Here is a 25,426-nt window from a genome sequence, read left to right on the forward strand (position 1 = left end):
TGTTGAAGGCACATTCATGTTGTGTGCTGTAATTCTATGCCAGCGCTGTGAACCGCATGATCTTTCTATTTATAGGTCCGTTGATTAATAGAGTGATCGCAGATAGGCATTATTGAGCTGGACAGACTCTGCTTCACAGTAACACTCCGGTATCACTGATTCTAACATGAGAATATGGCTTTAACAAACACACACTGCACTTTCTAGCACCTTCAATACATGCATGTTCACTGTGTTCAGACCAGCGGGGCCACCTAGTGACTCTAGACTGTAATTATAGCTGTCAAAGAACAGTGAAAGACTGTGGTGATATTCCTTTATGTGTTAGTATGTGTACTGAATCAATAATCAGTAATCTAGCTATAGACAAACATAAGAGTTAAATCAAAGGAATGTTGCATCTTAATTTTTAAATGAGATATTAATATGAAACAAATATGTTGGACTAGTTTTTGTACTAGTCAAACAGCTGCTCCAGTCAAAGGCGTTTATGCACTTTTCTGTTTGTTAGTGGATTATTTTATGCCACGTGTGAAAGGATCTTATTCCGGATCTTTTTCAGCATGCCCCCACCCCCCCAGTGTTGGTCACAATATGTCATTTATATGATTAAAGTTTTTAATAATATAATGCGTTGTTTTAAATTCAAGGTTTCCCCCCACTTTTACCAGCTATCCATTTAATAAGCTGACACTTTCTGCCCCAAGAGAAAACACTTTTCACAGGAAGAGGATACCGTCAGGGCAAGATTACTGGAAAGGAAATTAAAACGGCTGCTGTTTCTGATAATGAAGCAGACTTAAGGACAGGAAAAATAAACCCTGTCAATGTTGATCTAACAATGATGTATTTTATGAACTGGGCCTCAAGGCTTTTTCACTTTTTTAGCAGTTCAGCTGCAAGAAAGAGAGTAATGTGCAGTACTGGTAAGATAAAGGAGTCTTTTTTTTTTCATTATCTCTGGTTCCCCCAGAAACTGCAAATTTAATTCCAGTGCAAATATCGACATCCTTACAACATTAAAACAAGCTTATACTTATATTTTTCTGTACAAAAAAAAAAATTTGAATTATTTCATTATTATATAAAAAAAAAAAGATTACAAAAGTATGAGGAGAAGGATGTTAATGACAATCTAAATCCAGGTTGGTGCTGCAGTGGCCTCTGGTTGACATCTCTATTTTGGTGGAGGTCTCTGTCAGAGAGGCGTGTGTGAGCGGACGCCGCTTCAGCACAGCTGTGAACTTCTTGCGGAAGACTCGACACAGGAAAACATAAATGAGAGGGTCCAGGCACACGTTAGTAGATGATAACCAGAGCGTGGTCTCTTTGGCAAAGTACAGCTGGTTTTGGGCCCAGCACTGGGCAGAAGTGTTGCGGGTCTGACTGAGGGTGTAAGGGACTCGGGCCAGGTGGAAGGGTGCAAAGCATACGAAGAAAACACCCACAACCACAAACACCTGTGGAGGAGAGGAGAGTTTGGCAGTTTAGCACGAAGTTAACACACTACACACCAGAAACTGAAATCTCTCAAACCAAGATCTTAATGCAATTCAACTAGAGTGAAGCTGTAAAGACCATCTGAAGCAGTTTGTGGGTCGAGCAGCACAGATCTACAAGTAACTCGATCAAAACTCACTGTCAGACATTCGACGATCACTCTGACTCAAAATGAGCCAAAATAACGGCGTATCTGATCCTGTGATGAATGAAATGATTCAAGAGTCAAAGAGTTCGACTCGCTGATGTGTGCATTCGTCAACCAAACACTCAAAAGAAGGGGCCAAATTAAAGTTTTTATCATTTCTCATTTTGTGCAAAAAGTTGATTTTATTAAATAGGTCATAAAATGCATTTTATTTTTATTTTTTACATTATTGTATATATCCCTGAGATACACATATAATCTATTTTTTTTTTCAATCAAAGCAGTCATAATTTAGGCATAAATGGTAATTTTCTTCCCTGAATTCAGCCTCTGATTTGAATGCTCTGTTGGAAGGCATGTGTCTGCTGAGAATTTTACTGTAAATGAAACTCTAGCGATTATAAAAATAACAATCTTTGATCGCTCTCTCTCTATAAAATTATCACAATATAGAGAACAGATAGTTTTTATTCTAACTTCTGTGTTTTCACTTCTGCTAACAGGAACAGTGAAGTTGATCATTTCGTCGCTGGCTTAATTCACTAATGCATACACAGCAGTAAACCCAGGGCCGCCAACTTTTGAGTTCAACCTGGATTGAAGAAAAAAGTCCAGAATGTTGAGCAGTGAGTGAATTCTTCAGAGGTGTTCAAGAAATCAACAGATAGGTCTATGATTGGCTACCTTGTTCAAAGCCATAAAAACACGCTGTAAACAAGAACTTTTGACACTCTCCAGAGCAAAAATAAATAGGCAGGGGAGTGTTTGCCAATATGCTATTATTTCAACTCCAATTGAGGGTTCTCTTGCTTTGGTTTGAGGGTGCTTTTCACTGTGTGAGAAAATAGCCGTGTGGTGTGAGAGTTTGAGAACTGTGTCAACTGCATGAGTCTCATGCTGAATGTGTTGGAGTTGGCAGCCCTGGTAAGACACTGTGCCACAAAGAAATCAGTACACGAGCCCTTACATATTACACCGATCACAGGTCACGATGCTAGGGTTGCCACCTCTCCCTTAAAATACAGAATCGTCCCGTATTAAATGCGTCCCATATCAAATCAATACGATTTGTCCCGTATTTTACAAAGGCCAACACAAGTTGGATCAACAAAGAAGTATTTTGCACCGTTTATAATGCTAATAGCAATTATAATTAAATTAATTTCATAAGAAGTTAGAGAAGCTCATCTTGGCATCTTTGTTTCCATGGCGATGATGTAGTCTCCAGAACGAGCGCCGTTAAAGGCCTTTCACACGAGTGCAGCATCGCACGGTTTAAAATAGGGTGACCATATTTTAGTTTTCCATAAAGAGGACAGTGGTGCGGGGCAGGGGGCTAGGGTGGGGTTGGTTGGTGGTTAAAGTATAGTGCCCAAAGTAGCGCACTGGCCATATACCAAATATCAAAACTCAAAATATCCTCCCACAAGTTGTTCCAGACCTGTAATGACTTTCTTCTGTTTGACCATAAAAGAAAATACTTTGAAGAACGTGGGTAACCAAACAGTTTCTGGCCCCCAATGACTCTGATAACATTTTGTCTCTACCATGGAAGTTACTGAGGACCATGCAGCAGCTGTTTAGTTACCCACATTCTTCAGAGTATCTTCTTTTGTGTTCAACAGCAGAAAGAACTTGCAGGTTTAGAACAACCTGGGTAAATATGACAGAATTTTCATGGGTGAACCATACCTTTAAAGTGACACATCTGTGCTTCTAAAGGCATAACCCTATTGTTTTATTAAAATTTGGATAGTCTGTTAGAGCTTGATAGACACAATAATTATATTTTTAGACATTATTAGACAGATGAATTAATAAATTCTAATTAATGTTAGACCCTATTTATTGATTTAGAATTACTATTTTATAATAGATTGATAAACATATATTAATCATATATATATATATATATATATATATATATATATAAATATATATATATATATATATATATATATATATCAAGTTTAAGAAATGCTAAATTATTTAGATTTAATGTAGTCCTAATTTAAGCAAATGAATAAAAAATAAAATAAAAAAAAATTAATCTCATCCAGGTAACAGCTGCTGAACTGTCGTGAAAAGGGTGTCCCTTATTTTAGCTCACTGAAGGTGGCAACCCTACATGATGCTCATGAGATCAGTTTCAGATATTTGCACTATATTTGTTTATAAAGTTTGTCCTTCTTCACCTAACAGCAGTATGGCTCTTGTGATTGATGGACAGACATGAGTTTTTCAGAACATGCCTCCTTTGATCATATACATCGATCACGCATGTTAAGGGCATGTTGAGGGGAAATTGTGACATCACCACTCCCCTGATTTCTTCTGGCCATTTCAGAAGAAATAATAATTAATATTTTAATCTGTGGAGTTAGTTTGAGTTCTGAAACTTGCAGTCTATTTTCATTGTAGTGTAACATTCTCACATGTGTAAATATCAAGAACATTTTGATTCTCCATTTCATGACCCCTTTACACTCTAAAAAATGCTGGGTTAAATATAACCCAGCGCTGGGTTAAAAAGGGACAAACCCAGCAGTTGTGTTGTTTTGACCCAGCGGTTGGGTTATTGTGACCAGAGGTGGGTAGTCCAGGGGCCAAAGAGTAAAAGTCCTGACATATTTTTGCTCCACTCATGAGCTAAGCAGCTGATTTCAGCAGAGGAGTAACCAAGTCATTCCTTTCAAGCCACAAACGAGTCTCAAGTCAAATCCTCAAAGAGTTAAGTTAATGAGATAATTAAGTGACTAATTAAATGATGATAGTGCGCTAGTGATGAACACCTGCTGTTACTGAGAATTACAGTTAGATCTTTCTCTGTCGAAATGCATGTAATGTTGTACAATGATGAGATATTAGCTGTTTATATATGATTAAATAAGCCTCATGAGCTGGCCTGATTTCACTCAAAATGAATTTCTTTAATTTATATGTTTAGGTTTTACACTGGAAATCTGTGAAACTACAGCAAAATGTGTTGTTCTAATAGATATAGTGAATGACTTATAAAAAAAATAATAATAATATATATACATATTATACAAAAGAAAAAAATGTTTAACTACTGTGCTATTTAGACACACTCAGACATCAATAACCAGTATACGAATCTCAACAATGGTGACAATCAACAAAATGCTTCATGATGCATGCTGGGTAACACCATAGTAAAAACTCCCATCATGCACTGCAGTATGAATAATTATTGTCACCACTGTTGAGGATCGTATGATAAGTGTTCATGTCTAAAAGCCTGAGTTAATACAGGTTTTTTTTTTTTTGAAGAAAAGTGAAACACAAGAACTACAACTGACTTCAGCCACAGCCTTAGATGAAATCAACTGATTTTTTTAACACACACAAGATGTCACCATAACTGTGGTCAAGGTTTGCTTTAATTAGTCTCTTGACCCTTTTTATAATTCAATGTACTTTGTTTTTAAGTGATTGCAATATTGTTTCACAGCAAACATTTGTGCATTGCTGAATCAAAAGCTTGAAGTAGCAGATTAACTTGCGATTTCTGCTAATAACTCATGATGAGTGAACATCATAAAGTGGTATTTCTATTTTGTTTATTAGCTGACATAACTGACAAAAAAGAAAAAAAAAAAAAGAAAGCCTATTAAACAAAAACTACCTTAATGATGTTCACTCATATGTGACTCTCATTCCCTGAAGGAGGTTTGAGTATGACGTAATGGGGTCTCACTTGCCCAATCATCTCTGAGTAGCAGATAAAATGGCCAAACAGTGAGCACGTTTACATGCACACCAGTAAGCTGTTAACTCAAAAATATCACCTTTTTAAAATAACCGGTTTTCCCCGTTTACATGCACATCAGTAACCTGACAACGCAAGTAAGCTGCGTTTACATGACTTCATTAATAAATCAGGTTATTCCCTGTAGTGAAGTCAAAATATTATAATTTGCGTATCTGACTCAGAGTATTCCATACATTTGTCAGTTGTGATGTTAAATTAAGCTTGCAACATGTCAACTTGCAACATGTCGGAAAACTTACAGCTCGTATATTATTCTCTCATGCAGTTATAAATGCAGCATTGTGACTGAACCACTTCTGCTGCACGAGATGAGAACACATTTTTTTATCATTTTCTGAGTAATGAAAAACTCTGCTTTTGCAATACATTTCCTTCTTTCTTTACTGCAAGACGTTTGCTCAGTCTAGATGCGCTTAAATCTGCACTAACGATGCGTTCCTGTCACGCATCACACATGCGCACTTCAATAAGCCGACAGAAAGCGGGTTATTGCGTTTACATGCCATGCAAAATCGGAGTAAGAGGCAAAAAACTACCTGTTGCGACCGGTTTATGCTTACGCCTTTTATGACCTTTCTCTGATAAAAGAAAACGGGTTACTGCGTTTACACGACCAAGTGCGTTTCGGCTTATTAAGCATAATTGGCATGTAGTCATAGTCTTTTGACTATAATGTCATTTAGGTTTAGTCATCTGAATTTTTTTTTTTAGTCTAGGTTTAGTCAACTAAATATACAAAATTACTAAATCTAAGTCGGCTTAAACCTAATAGGTTTGGTTACAATATAATGCATTTATTAAGCATTTCTCTAAAATTCATTATATAGGTTTGATATTAAGGTTTGATCTTGCAATATAGGCACAGATTTAACTGCTGTGACACATAACATGCCTTTGTATTAATCATTCATTCACTTTTATTAGAGTTTCCCACCCAGTTCCTGGAGGCACACCAACAGCACTCATTTCTAAACTTAACTCTTTAGTTTGAACTCCAAGACCTGAATTGGATGAGTCAGATAAGGGAGACATCAAAAATGTGTGGTGTTGGGGTGCCTCCAGGAACAGGGTCGGGAAACACTGCAGTGATTAACCAACTGTCTTACTTTATCTGCAGTAACAACACTGAGTCATTATCCACTGCACTTGGTATCTCGCATTACCTGCATCTTTACAGAACTTCAGCGCTTGCACTCTCAGGGGTACACAGAGAGGTAACAGAAAGTGCACTATACCTTAGATGTGGTCTGTTTGCTGGCTGTGTCTCTTCTGCTTTGTGATGCACGGTACGATTCAAACACTTTCCTGCTGATGAAGGTGTAGCAGATGACCATAAGTGCTAATGTACCCCAAAAAACAACCTGGCAGAAGTAGTTAAAGCCTTCATGCCACATGAGTCCCATCTTCCCCTTCATCTTGGTGCATCGCAGCTTAGCACCAGGGGAAATCTGTGGCATTTGGTTACTCAGGATGACGTTCGGGAGAGCCAGCGACAACATAACCACCCAGACAACTGCGCACAGTATCCGACCTACTCTGACCCTCTGAAGGGCACATTTCCCAAACGGATGCACAATCTTTAGGTAGCGGTCCAAGCTGATGAGTCCGAGGAGGAGGATGCTGATGTACATAGTGATATAGAAGAGCACAGCTGAGTACCGGCAATGAAAAGCCCGGAGCTGCCAGGAACCCAAGCCTGCATCAGTCAGCACCTTCACAGGCACAGTAAGGGTCATCAATAGATCGGCCACGACTACGTTCTTCAGGTACACGACAAACGTTGAGCTGCTGCGGATTTGAAAGAAGATCCAGGCGGCCAGACTGTTCAACACAAAAGCCACCAGAAAGAGTGCCGCGTACAGGCAAGGGAAGAGAACAGACGTTACTCTAGTGTCCCTCTCACACTTGAGTGAAGCGTTCACCTGACTCGTGTTCATCTTGATGCCTGGAGGAAAAATGTCGATACAGCTGAATGCAGTATTGGAAAATACTTGAACAGTTTATCCACATACAGCTACAAACACAACAACTACACTGATATAATGGAATAAATGTTTATGTTCGCTGGGAAAATTAATGAGTTATGATGAACACACCAATGCACTTTACAAAGAATCTTCTGTTCTGTTTAATTGTATTGAAAAACCATTGGTAATGCAAATATAAGAAGACAGAAATAACAAAACCAAAGTATGCTTATAATGACAATCATTTTGACACACTGCAGTTCATTTGGGGAGGAACTGGAAACAAATACAGATTTGCACACACAGACATATATATATATATATTACTATTTAAAAGCACATATGCAAGAACAAACACTCACCGGGAAAAGCGTTCAAGAGACTTGTGAGCACAGCTCAAAGAGGAATTAATAAATGTCTTAACACTTTCCGGCAGCTGTCTCCACAGTGTAGTGTGCGTCTGTGAAACCACACACACACCCATTCACATGCACACGCACACACACACACACACCCATTCACACACTCACACACCCACAATTGTCATGGATGTCCTTTTGCTCTCTGTCTGTCCACCATCCTTATACAGGTCAAGGACAAGAAAAATCTCTGAAGCAATCACACACACAGGTCACAACTTCTACTTCTGCTATGTAAAAATAATAAAAATATGTATATGATTTAATGTCACATTATATATGAATTTACACTATTGTCTTATTCATGGTTTTTGCAAGTAATGAATTACTGTATAAGAGGCAGTGACCAACAGCAAAAAGTCATTCCAAGAAGTCCATGCATGAAACATCAAAAATAATTTCATTTTATATAAATTAGTTTGTTCTTTCTTGTTTTTGTTTCTTTCTTGTTTCTGCTTCACAGCAGGTTTTATTCTGGTTAAGTGATCACAAACCACAACTGGACCAATCAGCTGTGAGCAAAGTGACATATACCTGAAACAATAAAGCAACCCCCTCCCACCCCCAAGTTAAAGTTCAAGGAATTTTAGAGACAAAATTGTTTTTGCGGCTTTTTTAATGTCAGGTTAGATGTTTTTAATCATTGTGGCCACAATCAAATTTAAGGTTTTGATGGTGGATTTCAGGAATGCCACAGGAACTGCTCCTCTCTACCTTAATTCACTACCACAGGTGCATACTCTCTCCCACCAGCTAAGTCCCTGAATGATCAAAACCTTGTTGTTCCTTTACAATGAGGCACAAAGTCACTCTCCAAAACTTTCACCCTTTCTGTTCCTCTTTGGCAGAAGCCACCCAAACTGCTAAGACATCACATCTTTAAGAAGCAGCGGAAGACAAACCTCTTCTGCAAAAATTTTATCAGCCCAGACTTTTAAACCAATGTGTCATGTGATGTGATAGTGTATTGTTTCAACACTGTTGCTTTAAATTGGAGTGATAAGAAGCACAGGGGTGTGTCTTTAGAGGACGTTCAAGAGGGGTCAATTTGCTGACTGTTGTGTGCATTGCTGGATGTTAATAAACAGATGTTCATCAAAGGAGTTGCCTATTTACGGTCATGTTACATGGTGTCAGAAGTGATGGAAAATAGCGAAGTTTAATCCACCATCAAGTTTTTCCTTCGAAAAGCCGATGGAGTGGATGGATTAGAGACAAAGATTTCAGCACTTCCGCACGGCTACAAATCTAGACAAAGAGGACGGAGAAGCGCTAGTGAGTTGTCTCATTTATGCCATGGGGAGTGAGGCAGAGAACATTTATTCTTTATAGTGAGACAGATAAAAAAATTTTATAGTTCGTGTTCGCAAGAGAGGAATAGAGAAATTACTTTGCAATTGTCCTGGGAAAGTTTAACGATTACTTTTTCCTGAGGAGAAACGTCACTCACAAACGTGCATGCTTTCACCAGTGAGTGCAACAACCCGGCGAAAGAGCAGAAGCATTCATCAGAGCGTTGTACAAGCTGTCTGAGCACGGTGAGTTCGGCACCATGAGAGACGAAACAATTTGCGACCGCATCGTTGTCGCCATATTGGATAAAAATCTGTCTCAGAGACTGCAGTTAATCACTGATCTCACACTAGCACAACAATCCAGACTGTTTGTCATTCGGAGGAGGTGGCCACACAAGTCAGTATGCAAGGCAAGATGGTTAGCTTGGTCAAAGCAGTTGTCAACACAAGTTAGCAACCTGTGAGTGGACAGCGCAACCCTAAAGACAAAATCCGAGCTGACAGTCATGGAAAATGTGGAAAATGTGGAAATGCTGTGCATACAAGTGATGAGCCATGTCCTGCAAAGAAAGGTAAATGCCACAAATGCCACAAAATTGGACAATGGGCCAGAGTATCCCACAGTAACAGGACAGTGAGAGAAGTCACAGAATATTTTGACCAAACTTCATACTTTCTTGGTTCAGTTTGTAATGTAAATGAACTAGAAGAGCAGTGGATGGTGGAGCTCCTGATTGGGGCGACCCCTTTAAAATTCAAAATAGATATGGGGGCTGATGTAAACAATGTGGCAGAAGAGACTTTCAGCAAACTAGTCCCAGCAAAGGTACTAGAGCCAGACAATGTTACACTGGACAGCCCTGGGGGAAAGCTAGCCTGCCTGGGTCAGTTCTGAGCCACTGCAGTGTACAAAGGACAGTCATACCCATTTTCTGCCTATGTGGTCCGTGGATACAATGTCAATAAACTGCTGAGTCGGACTCTATCAGCTGACATGACCCTTGTAAGGAGAGTGGAGGAGGCAAACAGAATGGCCTCTTGGTGAGCATGGCACACTCAAAACCGACCCTGTCAAAATTAAGTTAAAAGACTCAGCACTGTCATGTGCAGTACACATTGCCAGGCGTGTTCCAATACCAATGCTGCAAAAGGTGAAAGAGGAGTTGCAGAGGATGGAGGAAAATGGTGATTTAGAGCAGGTGACACAACCAGCAGAATGGTGTGCACCGATGGTTCCCGTTCTGAAGAAAAAAGCAAAGCACGCCTTTACGTGGATCTCAAAAGACTAAATGAAGAAGTAAAACGAGAACATTTCGTGCTACCTACTGCAGATGAGATTATTTCTATACTGAGCGGTGCAAAAGTTTTCTCCTCCTTAGACGCAGCCAGCAGATTCTGGCAGATCCCTCTCCATCCAGATAGTTGCAGACTTACCACCTTTTTTATGCCATTTGGGAGATTTTGTTTCAGGAGGCTTCCCTTCGGGATCTCGAGTGCTCCAGAGATCTTCCAGAGAAAAACATTCTCTTGCAGCTACACAAAGAAGGATGGAAGCCAGTAGCATACTGCTCCAGATGTCTCATTGATGCAAAAACCCGATATGCACAGATCGAGAAGGAATGTCTGGCCGGTGTGTGGGCGTGTGAGAGGTTTGAAAAATATCTTTGATGCTTGGATGAGTTTAAGCTAGTTATTGGTCGTGTTTAAGTTGTTGATATATTATAAGACAGTGGTTTTTACAATGTTCCAGTGCGGTGCCAGAGATTTTTGATGCATTTAATGCGGTTTAAGCCCATAGCAGATTATGCACCAGGTAGGGCTGGGCGATATATCTAACGATATGATCATGCGCATCTAGTCAGTAAATCTGGTTCCTTGATTACCGCTAAATCGCCATCACCTGCTTTCAAATGGAGCGGCATTTAATAGACAGAGACGTAGTTCACTGACAAGGTATGCAATATCACGTTGATTATCGAAGGCGATTCATCTGGGATAATGAACGCGATATTGCGTAGCTTGTCAGTGATCTACGGCTCTGTCTATTAAATGCCGCTCCATTTGAAAGCAGGTGATGGCGATTTAGCGCTAATCAGGGAACCGGCTTTACTGACTAGATGCGCATGATCATATTGTTAGATATATCGCCCAGCCCTAGCACCAGGCAAGACGCTTGTCATTGTAGATACACTGTCCAGGAGCCCGCAAATTGCTACTACTAAAGAAACAGATACACAAGCTGATGTGGAGTGCTATGTGGATGCAGTAATACAGGGTATATCTGCGATGTCCCATAAAATTGACTGTATCAGAAATGCTACTACAACGGATGGTGAGTTGCAAGCTGTAGTCAAGCTGATCAGAGCTGGATGGCCAAAACACAGGAGCCAAGTTTCAGGAGCAGCCAGAGAGTACACGGTTGCAAAAGTGGAGCTCTCAGAGCATGATGGTTTAGTGATCAAGGAAAGGAGAATCGTTGTGCCAAGGGCGATAAGAAAGGAGATTCTGGAAAAGATTCATGAAGGTCACCAATTGTTCAACAACAGCAAAGTCTATAGAGGGAGCACAGGAGTCAGTGTGGTGGCCAGGAATTTCAGCAGATGTAAAGAACACAGTGCTGTCATGTCAGATATGCCGTGAGTTGAGAAATGTACAGCAGAGAGAGCCCCTGATCTCCACACCACTCCCAGAAAGACCCTGGAAAAGGGTTGTGGCTGATCTTTGTGAACATCGTGGATAGAATTATCTAATTGTGTCTGATTACTATTCCCGATTTCTTGTGGCTGATATTTCTGTAGATAATTACATTTCATATCAAAATATAGTTTAAAGCTGTATTTGAAAGATTTGTTTTTCCTAATGAGGTAGTGAGTGACAACGGTCCTCAGTTCTCCAGTGCTGAGTTTCAGGAACTAGCCAAGCGACTGGATTTCGTACACATTACATCAAGTCCTGATCATACTCAGGATAATGGTCTCATTGAAAGAGCTTTGCAGACTGCAAAAAAGAATCCTGAAGCAGACAGATCCTCTGGTAGCTCTCATGTGCTACCGATCGACTCCCTGTGCCACTACAGGAGTTAGTCCGGCAGAGCTTCTTATGGGAAGGAAAATCAGAACAACACTTCAAACCCTGGGCTGCAGTTGGGGGCAGTTTTCTGAGAATGTAACTGTTTGTTCCATTCATTAGAACTGTAAAAGTTATATTGCTCAAATTCTTGATTTTGAGAGATGTTTATAAGCTAATTACATGTTGTTTGTTTTGGATGATAAAGTTTACTGTCAAGGGTTTTTCTGACACAACAAAAGGGGGGAGAGGAGAATAGTAGACTTTATTTTACAAAAAAAAAAAAAAAAAAAATAGGAAGATGTGATGTGATAGTGTATTGTTTCAAATCTGTTGCTTTAAATCGGAGTAATAAGAAGCACAGGGGTGTGTCTTTAGAGGACGTTCAAGAGGGGTCAATTTGCTGACTGTTGTGTGCATTGCTGGTTGTTAATAAACAGATGTTCATCAAAGGAGTTGCCTATTTACGGTCATTTACACATGAACTTTCCATGCACTGCACGGTGACCACTGAGCCTAATTGCTGAAGTGATAATGCATATAGTTAATTGTATTTATATCTAACCACAAGCTTCAGTTGACCTACTTTTAAAACTGATCCTTTTATAGTAACTGACCTATATAGGGGAGGCGATGTCTGCTAAAACTTTATTGTTGACAGTGTAATTGTTTACTACAAAAGCCTGATTCAGAATCAGTTTAGGATTTTTTTTCCCTTAGTCCATAAAATTAATGAAGCCTTAATATTACAGAAGCAAGGTTTACCAGATAGCAAGCATCCATTTAAACAATGTTAAATTGGTGGCATTGATTTAATATCACTTTTGTGCCCGCAATTAACATAAAAAAATAAAAAATAAATTTAATTTAAAAAAAAAAATCAACAGTAATATCATTGAATCAATGTTACAATATGTGAAGGGCTGTTTGTGATACAACAATGTATGCAACCTTACCCATTAAGGTATATACTGCATAAATGAATGCATGGGTCAATATTCAGCATTACCCACTTATGTTTGGTCTTCATACTTTCAACACAATGTGTAGGTTAATCTGGAATTTGTATTTTGAAAAGTGAATACTGCATAGGAAAATCCTTAAAGACATTTTTCTAAATGTGGACTTTAAGCTATCCAAATAGACCTCACGCCAGAGAGAGGCCATACAATGGCCACAGCATTGGCCAATCAAAACGCTGGAACAGAAAGGCGCCAATTTGCAAATCCCTCTACTATGACGTGAATTCTTACTCTTTTTATGGATCCAGATCATTTGGATCGGCTCAGCAAAAAGAACCAGCTCCCAAAAGGCTCTTTATTTGGAACCACTTCTGGCTTTCATAATTCAGACAAAATTGTCAATGTTTTGACCTATGTCTGGTATGTTTGCACAAATATAATTAAATTATTCAAAGTAATTAAACTTAATCATTAAAATAATAATAATAAAAACAAAATTCAAAACTTTAAAATGCCACATAATATTCAATTTTGTTCAATCACACTATGATTCACATTCACACAATTCAAATAATTTTGACATATTTTTGGCTACATAAACCTTTCTGAATTACCATGATTTTACATTATTTTTGTTACAACCAAAAACCTAATTTATGTAAAAATATAAAACATTAATATAGGACATTATTAAAAATCTGATTTTCATACATTCTAAATTATAAACATCTTCAAGACATTTTCTAAACATCGATTTAACATATGATATGAAATGTATAAGTGACATATTGCAGAAGAGCAAAAACTCAAAAAAAAAAAATACATATTGCAGATGTAAATGCCCATCCCAGGACATTAAAAAAAAAGGCATTCACAAATCACACAGAAGATGTTTTTGCTTTGAAAACAACGCAGTGGAATTTAGAAAAATTAAAGGTCTTTTTTTTTTCTTCTAACTTTTAAACTTTGGACATAAATGCTACATTTCTGGAATCTCGTGTCATGTCCAAGGAACTCCAAAAGACTTGAGACGCGAGCGCAAAGGTAGTGCAGTGGAGTGGAAAAGCGCATTAACGTGACTTAATGTTCTAAAACAACCAGGGAAATTCAGTGTTCTCTGACAATTCCCTTATTATAAATACTATACTTCTAAGACAGCTGCACCGTAATTTAAGTGGATATTTTTACACTTAATGTGCCACATTCATAACACGTGCGTAAATAGGCCTATATGAGTAAATTCAGAGTCATTTGCATGTAAAACAGACCTTCCTGAAAACTCTCCTCTGGATTCACAAATGCTTCGTAAACATCAGATTTGATAGTTGAACTTGTGTTAATGAATTCCAAACATTTGTAAATGGGGCGAGCGTACACGCTCATTCATAATTACCATAATCCCCGCCCATGAAATGACAATATATATGTGTCAGCATCCTGTCCTGACTGTCTTGACTTTGTTCAGTGTTTCTTTGTTTCTAAGCACACGGTTCTGTCTCTGTTTGTGTCTGCCAATATTGTGGAATCTGATTGTTTCCACTGGTCCGGAGTGTGCCATTTGGGACAGGGCGGTACTCCTCTTGTCCCACTTCCTTGTTTGTGCTGGTCAGTATATTGGGTTCCTATTCCTTGTGTCTCTGCTGGTTCGTTTTGGTGTTTAGCTTTTTCTTGGTCCAGAATGTATCCTTTTGGTCTTGCGCAATTTAATTTTTTTTTTTTCATTCTTTTTCTTGGGATCTCTTATCTGGTTATTTTGCATACTTGTTTCCTTTTTGTCTTCTCTAGTTCTGTTTAGTTCTTGTTTTTTTTTTTTTTGCATTTTAATCTAGTTTTGTTTCTCTTTTTGATTTAGATTTTCATTCACTCTTGTTTTTGCGGTTCCAGTTCCTTTTTGGATCTTTGCTTTGTTCACTTTTGTTTTCAATTGTGTGTCTTGATGTGTCATGGTGGTGTCTTGAGTCTCATCTTGTTTTTGTGTTTTGTCCTGTCTTGCCCTACACAGATTCACTGCCTGGAAGCAGCTCTCCTCGTTCACATTTTGAGTCTCTGGTTCTGTGACTCCCTACCTGGCTGCTAGACTGGTGCGATTTGAGTTTCACTTCGAGCTACGATTTCCCTGTGTTCCTGCCTGGTCTTCCTCTGGAGCTGCCTCCTCCGTGCTCGAGTCCATGTCCATCTCGGACTGTCTCAGTGGTCATCCCTCATGCCCGTATTGTCACCTGCCCTGCCCCTCTATTTGGAGTGTTTCACTCCTCATTCCCCCTTCTATTCTAGTCTATGTCTTGTTAATAAAATACCCTTTTCTGCTCATTTGCATTTAGGTCCCATTTCTTGCAGATCCCTGACAATATGGGCATCATATTATGAAACGAAAATAAGGATTTCAACACGTCCTCTCAAAAGCGTGTGAAAGAAAAAAATTCTTAGATGCAGAAATTGAAGTTTTGTTATGGGAAGTGCATTCAAAATTCAGCATTTTATTTTCAAGTGTACATAGTGGAGTATCATGTCCTAAGTTTTTTTTTTTTTTTCTCGTTACAGATGCTGTTAATGCAGTTTCATCTGTTAATCAACCAGTCATCATACTCCGCACAGTCTCTAAAGATACATCTTTTGTGCAGAACTCAAATATCATTATATCAGCATTAGGAAATGTTTATTGTTATGCCTTATTCTGGCCAATTTATAGAAAACCATTTCTGTCTTGTTGGAACATCTATTGGTACATTCCTAACAAAAGTAATTAATTATTTGAAAGTGTTACATTTGCAGATTATATTAGGCCTACTGTTGTTCATAATAATAGTAAAAAGGAAAACACAGTATACAGTGTGTAATTACTAAAACTATTTGAAACTATTAAAAATCATGTCTTGTTTCACCATCTAGAAATTACAGGCCATATATTTATATAAAAGGCTATGCAAACATCTAGCTGCTTTACAGTTTAGTATTACAGTTTTATTTTTATTATCCTTATTTTTTATTTCTTTAACATGTACACGTAAAAATAAATATAGTTAATACACAACATAATTTTTGATTTTTTATTTTTTTACACCATATACATATTAGTCTATTTTAAAATAAGCCTAAATGTCGAAATGTATATGTGAAATGCTATGATCTTTATTTCATTGACTGATCCGGGGTGTGTGGACTCTCATGTTAATATCTACATTTTCAGGCTCATTTTCCAGAAAACTTACAACTGCAGTCATGCACACCATGGAATTTTAAATCACTAACAAACACTAAATTTTAGCTAACATCATGATTTAGTCAAATGTTCAAGTTGGCTGAGTAGCCTTTGTTAAAACAAGAGTCTTCATGCATAGCTTACGCTGTACAACTATGTTATTTCCTTTATCCTCTTTGAAAGCAAAATAACTGTGAACTTTCCAGAAATTAAAACATTTTTCAAAGCAGGAAGCATCGTAATTAATTTACTGCAGCGTCGCAGTCATCCTGTGTTTGAGGAGAATAATTGTAGACGGGTGTTACTTGCGCACGCACCAGCAGGCAGCTCACTCGAGTCAACATGTGTCAGCAAAACAAACAGTGGTGGTCAGTAACTGAGTAGCTTTACTTCGTTACTGTACTTAAGTATATTTCTCAAGTATCTGTACTTTACTGGAGTAGTTTTATTTTGAGTAACTTTTACTTCACTACATTCCAAAGCATAAGATCGTACTTTTTACTTAAGTATATTTCATAAAACATTTTGTTAATCCTTATAATATATCACATGCTCCGAGACGCAGACGCAAAGAAGACGCAAACGATTCATTCAGGAATTATAATGATCCGATTGCAGCTGTTCTCGAGTCGACAACTCACTGATTCAAATGAACCGTGTAGTGCGAGTCTCCAGCGAACTGAATTCACAACCGGGAGATCTTGTGAGTGCACGCGCGACTGATGCTGCTAAAAGTAAGTTACTAATTTTAGGATTAATTATTGTAACTGAAAACCATATTTAGGTCAAAACTGTCAGTTGTTTGTGAACTAAATCAGCTGTAAAGGGTGATCTATTTAAGCCCACTGAAATTCTTGAATGCAGACACATCAACACCTGTGTCATGTTTTAGGTCAAAAAAGGAAACATTAAAATAACACAGATTAAATAAAATAACTCATGCATGTTCAAATTCCCCATTGCCATAACGTTAACAGTTTTATTAAAACGCTACGTGTGATTAGTCAGCGTAGTAGTAGTAGTAGTACGTGAACTCTGTAAACATTTGCTATTAGCAAATAATAAATGAAAAACTGACCATGCAAACAGATTATTAAACAATAATTGGATTGTTGGATTGTTTGGAAATCTGACATTTAAATCACCATCATACTCAGTGGCGGTTCTACATTGAATTACACCCTAAGCGAGACCCCCTTTGAGCCCCCCCCCAGAAAAAACCCCACAAAATTCTGCACAAACAGCTATATTTTATAATAACAACATAAGTGAAAGAGAAAGTTATATTTCTCAATTGCACAAACGCACAAACTAGACCTCATGTTTGTTGAGTTAAAACCAAATTATTGTTTAATTAGCATAGCAAGCATCATAGCAAAAAGGCTAACAAACTTAAGAGTTATACCCACCAATTAACATTAGCCCTTCATTCATGAAATGGATACCGTAATAATCATACAGAGAGAACATAGTTGCATTCCTCTTCTTCTTTTCTTTTTTTTCTAAATTGGGCACCTGATGGCTTTGACCTTTTCCTGTCCATCTCTGTGTTTATTTGGCACTCGACAGTCAACAGATTTCCCATCTCCCCAACACTGTCACTCACGACTAGAAGTCAAGACTAAACCAATTCACATTGGTGACCATATAATCGTTTGGTATTACCTATTTTTATCATTTTATTGACAGAAATGTTTGTACTAACTATGTTCTTAGGGTTTCTGCGGGTCCTTAAAAAGTATTCAGTTAAATTTAAGCCCATGTAAACTCTTAAATGTTACAGAAAGTCTTAATTATAAGAGGTCTTAAATTTGGGGACAGAAAGACATGAATTGCAATATAGATTAGTATGTAGATTAAACTTCAAAAGGCTATGATTTCACTGAATAAACTTGAGCACTGCACGTTTCAAAGTTAGGCACGCGCCTGGTTTTGTGCTGTGGTTACCGGGGAAACCACTATATTTCTGCAGTTCCTAAAGTGAAACCTGCTGCTGTTGAGAACGGGTTTGCTTTTTCAACAAGCCTGTCTGCTATTTTTGTTACATATTTTTAAATTTGAACCAGTGGATCCACAAAAAGCTAATGCATTATAAAAATCTAAACAATGAAGACACTAAATATATATATATATATATATATATATATATATATATATATATATATATATATATAATTTAATATAATAATTGATTAATAATAATTGTTTACATTATTTATAATAATTTATACTTTTGACTCTTCCTTCTTCTTAAAAATTGTTTAAAGGCCGAAATGTGAAGTGCAGGTCTAAAAAGGTCTTTAAAGCTCTTAAATTTGATTTTAAAAATCCTGCAGTTACCCTGTTATTTTATGGTACCATTTGGAATAATCTTTTTTTTTTTAATAACCCATTTTTCTTGTGTTGTTTTGAGAATGTTCTGTAGGCCACTAATAAAAAATAGGACCTCTGTACATTTGTTTGTTGCAAATTTACAGACAATGCAATTGAGAAGATGTTTATTTGTTGGGGTGATATTGCTGTCAACTGACAACAAAGTTTTCCTTCTGAATTAGCTTAACTGCACAAGTTTTATAGTTACAAATTACATTAATTATACTTTAGTTTCCTTCAATAAAAAGGAAATTGAGTAAGACGGTGTAAAAGGTGTGTGAATGTGGATTAGTAATCTGGCCCCTTGGTATAAAAGAGAAAAAATGCTGGCCCTCGTCTCTATCAAAGTTGCACATCCCTGCTGTAGATCATGTAGCCTATGAGCACTATATTAAAATCCCAGAACATCCCTAGTCCAAACGTTTACTGCTATTTATTACTTCGCATTGTCTGACATGAATATTCCATTCATTCATAAAGAGACAGCAGCGATTCTACAACGAGTTACATTTGAGAGATAGGCCTACTGAGTTAGAAAATATTTTAAATGAAATTTCCTATAAGGTGATAAGTCTGATTAAATGACACACACACACATGACACACACATGAGTCACGACACACATACATACACACACACACACAGAGACGTGAATACTCAAATTGAAGAATTCTGTTGTTTCAGGTTTCTAGATTCTAGGTTTAAGTCACTAAAACAAATTCCTCGTATGCGCAAGCAAACATGGCAATAAAGCTTTTTCTGATTCTGTTTAAACATATCATTGTCAAACTATACATTTTGCGTTCTGCTCTTTTTATATATTGATTTCAAGTAATTAAGTTCATATAATAATATATTTATTTCAGTCCCCTACTGAAAAAAATAAAATAAAAATAGAAACCATCACATAATTTGTAGTGGTTTTACTGGTTATAATAAAAAAGTATTGGTTTTAATGGAAACTGTAAAGTTTCCTGTTGGTCTCTACTGTTAATTGGTCACCTTCTATTCATGGCTTTTGTTAAAGTTACTAAATCCTTATGTAATATGTCCCAAAACACACTTCAGGGAACCATTATTTAATGGTTTAAAGTTGATGGTTTGTATTGTTTGTAATGTCTGTAATGGTATTTATAGAATAAATTGTTAGAATTTCTGTGATGGTTTCTATTGTTTTTATCATAAGGGTCACCATGGATTTTGTGATGTTATTTGCCATAAATGCGACAGGATTGCTGTAATATTGTGAGATAGTAGCGACTGTTTGTAGTTGTGGTGGGCCTGTTTGGGAGAAAATCCAGGGCCGTCCCTGACTGTGAGGGCTGTTGAGGGTTTACCAAACATGACTCTGCAGAACTCTGGATGCAGGTGTTATTAATAATTTGACTCCTCCGCTGTCCAGCATTTAAGTTTGTAGGCCTTCCATTCCTTCCCAACCTCCATGCTTAAGTGAATAAGTCATGGAAGAAATCATATTCAGCTCAGATTTGAACTATGCAAATGTGGAGGGTTTGACTGAGTGTGGATATGAGAGGATGCTGCCTGTGTAAGAGACACTTGTGAGCTATCTCTCTCAGGGTGATCCATCCTTTTTGAATGCTTGGATGGCCTTGGATATTAAAGTAGGGTCCCTTGCTTTCCTTTCCTAATCAAGAAGGGTTTTGCCTTCCTCCCCTGGACTTAAATTATGCTACCCACCCTGTGGCTCCCTTTTAGATCAAGCCTCTCTCATGTTGAGGTTCACCCTTGAGGATATAGCATCATCAGAGATGGCAGCCACTCAAGAAATTGGGCTCCATTTAGTAAGCTGCCCCTTTAAATTGTAAGTACGGTTCCTTGCCCTCTTCTCTAGGTAAGCAGGGTGAGAGCGCTTCCCTTATTTGCATAAGGTAACCGAGGGAGGGAGGAAGGTTCTAGAGGCCAGGACTTCCCTTGCGTGGGAAGGATGTCAGATCCATTTGTCAAAACCATATCTAAATTATTAGATATATAATTTTTTTTTTTTTTTTTTTTTTTTTTTAAAGGCAGACTCTGATCAGGATCTCCCAAGGAGGTTCCCTCAGGAGAGAAACCAGATCCGAATACCAAATTCGGGATGGCTATTCTTTCATTCATTCATGGCCATGACTGACATCTGTCTCCTGAACTTGGCTTTAGCTGACCTGCTGCTAGTTTTCTTTCCCCCTCCTGGCACAACATTTTAGAGCCCAGTGGATCTTTGGAGATGTTATGTGCACTGTGGTTCTCAGTGTCTACCACATTGGATTCTACAGTGTGATATTTTTCATTGTGCTGATGAGCACTGATCAACAATTAACTATAGTTCATGATGTGTTTGCCTTGAGAATAAAAACAAGGAAATATTGAATCTTAGCCAGTGTGGTCATATGGATTGTTGCTGTTTCTGCATCGTTTCCTGAGATGATGCACTTCAAAACCAAAGATTTTTAACAACAGATCATTCAGTTCAGTGAATTATTCATAGGCTCCTGGGGTATGGCATCCTTGGCCGTGTCATGCTGCCAGACGATGCTTATAAGACCGCTTCAGAACTGCCTGTATGACTGAGTTCTGAGATGATCATTTGTGGCTTGCACCTCGTGGCTTTTACATGAGGTTCTGTCTCATTTCAATCCTTGGAAAGACCTCTGTTTCTATGGGCGGTTTGCCTCTAGATCAGTGTCCAAAAGCACTGTTCAAACAACGGATGGATCCAGGATAGGCTGAGGTGCTTCATGCAACAGGTGTGCAGCCTTAGGGACCTGTTCGGTTCTAATCGATTGCCCAAAAGTTGTCATCAGTGCTTTTTTTCTTGGGGAGGTCTTGACCATTGATCCAGGACAAGCACATGCTAATCCAGGCCACAACTCACCCGTCAACCCCTCCTGGAGCCAGCAGGAACTTAGGTTTCTACAAAGCACTCATATTCTGTGTGACCTTATTCACGCAGTAGAATCGTTCTTGTGACAGGTCTCTCACTGGGATGAGTGGAGGCTCCATCCCCAGAAGGTCCAGCTGATTGGAGTGATACAGTCAAGCACAGACACATCAGTTGCCTCACAGGATTTCTCCCTTTGCCCATTGTGGTTCCCTGTCTAAGACCTCCCTCAGCACGGAAGCATGGGCATACAGCTGGCCGTGGGGGTCTACACAAGTATGCATCTTCCCCAGTGAGCCACTGAGTTGCAAAGGCATGATTTGGCCCCCACGCCCAGATCTCTGGAATCCCCATACTCTGTCCCTCAATGGGACGAGGAGGGATTAGAGGTTTTTTACCTATAGTGGTGAACACTATCACTCAGGAGGTGGTTATATGAACTGAAGTGGCGCATTTTTGTGAGGAAAAAGGTGTTCTTTCCAAGCGAAGGATCTGATCCAAAAGGGCCTGGACAGACACCCTTCTGCATTTACACTCAAGGTGTATGTGGTGTGCCATGGACCTGTGAGTGGCAGATTGGTGGGGAAACACGATCTGGTTACTGGGTTCTTGTGAGGTGCACAGAGGCTGAATCCTTCTAGACCACGCCTCATCCTCTCTTGGCATCTCTCAGTGGCCTTGAGGCCTAACAGGAGAGATCTGTTGAGCCTTTCAGTCAGTTGAATTAAAGCCCTCTCTACGAAGACGCCTTCCACAAATGCTGTCGATTGAGTTTCTTTTAAACCCCAAATATTCCATCTAAAAAACATTTAATCAATGATTTTAAACATTTTGTTTGCAAATTGACCACTTTTCAGCAGTGAACCAGCTCTAACTTAACTGGTCCAAAAAATGTATACCTATCAAAGTTTTGATACATTTGTAAACTTGCGTAACCACTCAAAGTCCATTAACCTTCTGAGAAGAGTACACACATGAGATCTGACTGTGTGTTCCTTTCCACTTTTTTGCCCCGAACCTTTGTTGTGGCTGTCTTGGTCTGCACAAAGATTAGTCAGAAAAACACAAGCAGAAACTTTAGGATAATGTGCAAAATTAAATGAAACTAGTTCAAGTAAAAATACCCCTTTGCAATAAGCATTTGTTACACTTCTAATGTATTAAGCAGTGACATATACATTTAAACAAATACATTTATATTTATGTAACAACAAAGCTGCAAATCTAGTGATAAAGTTGGATTTACAACCACTTGATCTTCAATACTCAGCATCCACTGGGTTGCAGTGAGACTTTCACCCAAAATTAATAACTAAAAGCAACATTTTATAAAAATTAAGCTAAAATACAACAGGCAAAGTATATTAAATATTAAACCTAAGACATTTGAGAATGTAATGTTAATTAACAGGAAGAGTCAAGTACGCCGCGGGTGAAGGAGGAATATTACTGTGATTTTACTTTAGGTACACCTAGAATGGTATTGCTTTCATTCTGACATAAATTACAGTGATACATTTCACATTGAGATTCATGACTAACCCATCACAGGGACATCGACTTTACATTTTTACACTCATAAACTTGATGCTGAACAAACAAATTGTCCATGGTTTACATGCTGCTCATACAGCCTGCTAGGCAGTCCTTGACCAATAAAAACTGTTATGGAATGCAGACCTTGTGTCATCAGTCTGACTAATGACAGAATCTTTTACTATACGTAATGTTTTGAAAACAATCAAGGACTTTTACATACCACTAAAAGCCCTGATAACATGCTGTTGTGAACTAAAAAAGATAAAATTAATTATATCTGATATTATAAAATGTTATGAATTATTTCTGTATGAAATAGGAATCACTTACTGTATACAGCATTAAATTTACATTTATATCAAATCATCATTTAGCAGACGCTTTTATCCAAAGCGACTTACAAATGAAGGCAATAGAAGCAATCAAAACAACAAAACAGCAACAATTTATAACTGCCTTTTCTCATAATACATAAAAATAATAAAAAGTAGCTAGAAAAAAGATAGAATAGATAGAGGTAGTGTTAGAGGGTCAAGTTATTATTATTTTTCTCATAATAATTAAAACGAAAACAAGTAGATGGAAAAGAAAAATAATAGAGAATGCTAGTGTTAGAGTTGTATTTTAATTAATAAAAAGAAAACAAGTATATAGAATAGAAAATAATATAGAGAGTGCTAGTATTAGTGGGTCAAGTGTAGATGGAAAAGATGTGACTTTAGCCGTTTCTTGAAGATGGCGAAAGACTAAGCTGCTTGGATTGAGTTGGGTAGGTCATTCCACCAGGAGGGAACAGTTAAGGTAAAATTCAGTGAAAGTGATTTTGTGCTTCTTTGGGATGGCACTACAATGCAGTGTTGTGAGGCAATATAACAGTAACAATTCATATTCCCACCGCCCCGGTACCTAACAGAGGTAAGTTCAACAATAATAATATTCTTAGGATATAATTTAACATTTAATCAGATTTATTTTTCTCCTTTTTTATGATGCCTCTTTTTTCTTCTGCAGTGCAGGATAAAAAAAGAAGATCAGAACAAGACATGAAATTAATGTAAAAAAATTAAATAAAACAGATTACTCAAATAAAGTTGTCACTATAAACTTTACCTGTGGTGCACCACCAATTGTTTAACCATCAAACCTGTGTATGACACGTCTAGAATAACAATCAGTTCACAAATGATTCACTCCAAATAACTCACTTCAAATAGAAAACACTCGTGACTTCACTCAAATGATTCTTATGAATCAATGATTCAGTTTCCTTTTGACTCAGTTATACCAGTCACAGTTTAAATTGACACTCTCAGTTCATTCAAACACTCAGTTCGATTCAATCAATATCAGTAAAGTGTTTGTGTGTGTGTAACAAACTCTTGTACCAATCTGTAGCAACGATGACTTGGATGCGATGACCTGAGAGATAAATTGAGGAATGACTTGATGGATGACCTGCAACAATGAGACAAACAGTTGAGACAGGACAGTGAGATGTCGAAAAACTCAGATCTCTCTGGAACAAAATGGTGCTCAACCACGGGACGCATGCGACACACCTAAACAGTGTCTTGCTTGCAGTGTTTCTCAAAAAGGGATTTTCAAAAGTAAAACTTGATCATAACGATTTCAGTCTCTTCCAAAATGCTCAAAAAGAATGCAAAAATACTCAAAAAGTAAAGAAAAAATATCCGTAGAAAACTACATGCATTCTTGCGCTCTAACAAGTGCACTTAAGTGACTCATTTCAACAAGTGCACTCAAGTGACAAAATCAATGTCTCTCACTCGATAACACAGTTCATGGAGGACTTGTAAAAACAGCAGAACTCTCAAAAATGTGCACAGTCGGAATGACAAAAACCAAGTGTTCCGAATGAAACTCACAGCTCCAGCAACTCTCTCTCGTGCTCACAGCCAGTCTTCAACACTCTTCTCCATTTGATGACACACTCAACCGAACTTCTGCTTCAACTATGTCTCCAGTTTCACACGATAATGTTAGTGTGCACTAAACTCACGAAACTTAAACTGACCGTATACCACTGTCTTTCATTAAATCTCAGGTGGAAAAATATAGACTTCTCACACAGCGATCATGGCGTGTCTGCTCTCGTAAAAATTGCTCTCTCCCCTCCTTCCTCCCAGATGTCTTTGCATCTCCCGCGAACATACTAAAAATGGGGCAACCCGTCAAAATAAAAGTACCCTTTAAAAAAATACCTCCGTTACCGCTAGAAGCATCTTATCATATCTTTTTGAGTTATCGCTATTGTTTATCTTTT

The 25,426-nt window shown here is 38.0% G+C and overlaps 1 protein-coding gene across 1 annotated transcript; it reads right to left on the bottom strand.

Annotated features, from left to right (window-relative positions):
• Positions 1 to 1,063: 1,063 nt before the first annotated feature.
• LOC109081333 (P2Y purinoceptor 13-like) lies at positions 1,064 to 14,641 on the bottom strand. Its single transcript, XM_019096321.2, has 4 exons — positions 14,547 to 14,641; positions 7,774 to 7,871; positions 6,680 to 7,389; positions 1,064 to 1,460 (listed from the first exon to the last, which is right to left on the bottom strand). The coding sequence occupies exons 3-4, from the start codon at positions 7,379 to 7,381 to the stop codon at positions 1,125 to 1,127; spliced, it is 1,038 nt and encodes a 345-aa protein (XP_018951866.2). The 5' UTR covers positions 7,382 to 7,389; positions 7,774 to 7,871; positions 14,547 to 14,641; the 3' UTR covers positions 1,064 to 1,124.
• Between the last annotated feature and the right edge of the window lie 10,785 nt (positions 14,642 to 25,426).

Source organism: Cyprinus carpio, chromosome A15, assembly GCF_018340385.1.
Source record: "Cyprinus carpio isolate SPL01 chromosome A15, ASM1834038v1, whole genome shotgun sequence".
Taxonomy (NCBI): domain Eukaryota; kingdom Metazoa; phylum Chordata; class Actinopteri; order Cypriniformes; family Cyprinidae; genus Cyprinus; species Cyprinus carpio.